Genomic DNA, 1,624 nt, shown 5'->3' on the forward strand with positions numbered 1-1,624 from the left:
TCATAGTCAAACTGCCTTTTCTTTTTCCTAAGACGAACGGAATCTGCAACAAAAACTGGGTCTATCTCCAAATCATTAGCCAATTCAGTATCATCAACTAGTACCTTTTCAAACTCTGTATCACTTCTTCTCTCTTCTAGAAACATTCTAGTGTATTCCATTTTTTTAATGCTGATGAAATATCATTTTCTTTTGCTTGTAGTTGCTTGCTGGTAATGTTTATTTCAAAAAGAATGTCATACCATACGATCAATGAAACCAAAAATTTGAATGTTGCAATGCCATTTGCAAGAGCTTTAGCTTCTGCACGTGTGGAATTTCCAGATGATCCAAGGAGAGTAGAATCTGTTGCCATTTCAGTAAAAGCATCATATATGTAACCCATTTGGTAACGGATGGGTTTTAGTGCATCTATCCGACTCCCCCATCGTGTTTCACTCAGAGGTGGTTTCTTGTAGTGGCACATAACCCAAGAAATGTTCTCTCACAGCTATCACAGCATTATCTTCATCAACTTGAACAAACCTGATTATGACTGTCATTTGCTCCAAATGACTCACATCAGGTGTGCTATCCAAAATTATTGAAAAATATTTTGCAGCACGTGCATTTCTCAGAATTTCTTCCTTAATAGCATTTGCTAATATGTCTATCAATTCATTCTGAATGTTTTTTCCTAGATAATGTACATGTGTTTCTTCATTCCTTATCTTCTGCAGATGTTCACTCATAACTGAATCAAACAATGCCATTAGTTTTACAAACTTTAAAAAATTTCCATTTCCTGCACTGTACAATTTTTAATTTGTTCCTCGAAAAGAGAGATTCTGCACACCAAGTACCCTTACTAAGGCAATAAGTCGTTCCAAGATTTGTTGCCAATAATTTTCAACTTTTTCTCTTGCACACCGGGTTTCATCATCTATTGTTTTGTGTTTCTTCAAACGCTGCTCAAGCTCTTTCCACTTGCCCACATTGTCCAAATGATCAGTTAATTTTTCATGTGATGACAGTAATGATGACAAGTTTTTCCAGTCTCGTAATCCAATACTAGAAAGTGAAGAAATGCGTTTCGTGCCAAACAGCTTGCAACAGAAACACAATACAGAATCAGTTGACACTGAATATTGTAGCCACTTTCGGTGCATAACTTCTCCATTGGGTAAAGGTCCTTGATAATGGAAGCTCGAAAACTTTCTCTGGTTTTCATCTCTTGGAAACCTGATATCCAATATCTGCATGGGTCCATGTTGCACTAGTTGCTGCCTCAACTGATCATCATGGCTAGTCCATGTTGCTGGATCACTTTAGTCTATATCAGTCAGTGTAGGCCTACCAGAGTGCTTCATTGGTGTGTTACTTTCTTCATCCTTGGTCACTGTGCCTTCATTTTCAGACTTATCTTTGTCTGCAGTTTCCTGATCGTTTACTTCAGTCTGATTTTTCTTGTGTACTAGTGCTGTTTCCAGCTTCTATCATCTTACTGATAGCTGTCTCTAGTTCATCTTGCGTATCGGTGCTGTCATTAGGTTCTATCTGTGCTATCTCTGCTTCTGTCCCCGCAATCTGGTGTGTAGACACGATGTATACATTATCTACCCACACTGCTGTCTCTGTTTTTTCT

The 1,624-nt window shown here is 38.0% G+C and overlaps 1 protein-coding gene across 1 annotated transcript; it reads right to left on the reverse strand.

Annotated features, from left to right (window-relative positions):
• Positions 1 to 434: 434 nt before the first annotated feature.
• LOC137620979 (zinc finger MYM-type protein 5-like) lies at positions 435 to 1,241 on the reverse strand. Its single transcript, XM_068351421.1, has 2 exons — positions 836 to 1,241; positions 435 to 733 (listed from the first exon to the last, which is right to left on the reverse strand). Exons 1-2 carry the CDS (start codon positions 1,239 to 1,241, stop codon positions 435 to 437), a joined length of 705 nt encoding a protein of 234 aa, XP_068207522.1.
• Between the last annotated feature and the right edge of the window lie 383 nt (positions 1,242 to 1,624).

The sequence above is a fragment of the Palaemon carinicauda genome, chromosome 27 (assembly GCF_036898095.1).
Source record: "Palaemon carinicauda isolate YSFRI2023 chromosome 27, ASM3689809v2, whole genome shotgun sequence".
NCBI classification, from domain to species: domain Eukaryota; kingdom Metazoa; phylum Arthropoda; class Malacostraca; order Decapoda; family Palaemonidae; genus Palaemon; species Palaemon carinicauda.